This window comes from Anneissia japonica, unplaced genomic scaffold (assembly GCF_011630105.1).
Source record: "Anneissia japonica isolate Jap-2015-1 unplaced genomic scaffold, ASM1163010v1 scaffold52660_len1553_cov136, whole genome shotgun sequence".
NCBI classification, from domain to species: domain Eukaryota; kingdom Metazoa; phylum Echinodermata; class Crinoidea; order Comatulida; family Comatulidae; genus Anneissia; species Anneissia japonica.
In genome coordinates this window covers 1-1,553 of record NW_022735531.1, presented here as the reverse complement: position 1 = coordinate 1,553, position 1,553 = coordinate 1, and the positions used below count along the sequence as shown (strand labels likewise).

General features: G+C 34.8%; 1 protein-coding gene across 1 annotated transcript; it reads right to left on the bottom strand.

The window, feature by feature from the left end:
• Positions 1 to 61: 61 nt before the first annotated feature.
• LOC117116630 (protein BCCIP homolog) lies at positions 62 to 1,550 on the bottom strand (the record flags this gene model as incomplete). The annotated part of the gene is made up of 2 exons (XM_033260703.1): positions 62 to 827; positions 1,408 to 1,550. Coding segments are annotated over 2 exons (339 nt in total), but the record flags the coding sequence as incomplete, so codon positions are not given.
• Between the last annotated feature and the right edge of the window lie 3 nt (positions 1,551 to 1,553).

The window sequence follows — 1,553 nt, the reverse complement described above, 5'->3', positions numbered from 1 at the left end:
TATAATTCGCAGCACCCTTGAGTTGATTGATTGCGTATGCGCGTGGCCCGTGACTACCTTGCTGTCGTCAAGTAGTTTCGTGTTCACATCATTGCACAATAATGGGCCGAAATGAACCATAGCATCGGGGTAGCCCCCTACTCTTCTGAAAGAAGGCAATGGGTTCTTTAAAGTGCAAACCAGCCAGATGTATACACTGTACCTCTATTTTAAGTCCTTATACGAAAAGATATTACAAACCGAACCCTGTGCGAGTTTTGGCTCAAATCAGCGCCTAAGTTAAGGCTGTAGTTCGTGGCACCCCTGCCTTACCGCTCAACCACTCGACTTTCTGTCAAAAACAGATATCGCCATACATCAATCTGCAGCGATCCTGGGCACAGGTTGTGGGAGTGGTTCGAAAAGGGCAGGCATCAGAGGGTTGAACCCCACAATGGGCAAGGCACATTTGTTTTTCTCTCATAAGTCTAATTGTGCACTAAACTATATGTGCACACAAGCGGTCTTATCTGAGCTGTCTGCAAACAAGGCTTGAAACTGAGTTGAAACGGTTCAAGTGTCGTAGGCTAAGTAATAAATGTAATGAATTAGACAATACAGTACTGATATAATCTTTATTTAAACTTAAAAATTAAGTAGTTGTTACCTCATGAAAATATTCTTCCTCCGCATTTGAAAAGAGTGCAATTTCATTTGTCGATTCTTTGCCTTGTTTGCTGGATTTCTTTGATGTTGAGCTCTCTGGATTTTTGAATGTCTTACTGATCATTAAATAGTAATCAAAATTAAACTTCGGACTTTTATGTGAAGCTGAGCCAAGATCTTTTCTAAAAAGATAAACACATATTTCAATTTAAAACTTTACTGCAGATAAACCACAAAACTACTGGAGTAATATTAATTTCAAATGTTGACCTCACACAAGTTGTAATAACCATATAAAAGAATAAAAATTTATATAACATACCACTAAAACAATTTTAATTGGAAAAAAATTAACTTAATTAGTAAAGTCTTTTTCAAACAGAACATAAAATAAAATTCTTACTTAGCAACATGCAAAATATCAATTGTTTTTAATAATACAGTAGACATAATAAAAATTAAATATAGTACAAAATAATAAAAAATATCCTAATAATTATTTGTATACAATTTAACCTCCAATTTGAGATGCCTCTAATCCCAAGACCCCTTTAATTCAATACTACTTTTTCAGAGTACTAACAACCAATCTACAATCTTTTGACAGAAAGCTTACCCTCTAATTGGAGACTGGACCCTGAGACCACCCTAAATTTTCAGGTCTCATAGGTGGTCTCAAATTAATACAGTTCTAAACAATTATATATTTAAACATACATAATTAAATAAATAAAAAAAAATCAATAATATAGTAGCACATACTGTAAACTTTTATGAAGTGGCAGTGCCAGTTGTGGTGGAAGATTGATAAAGCGTTCACTAATAAGAAATCCAACAGAATGTTTACCGCCCTCTAGAACTGACTGAAGTTGATCTATATCTGACTGTGTACCACACTTCTTACATTT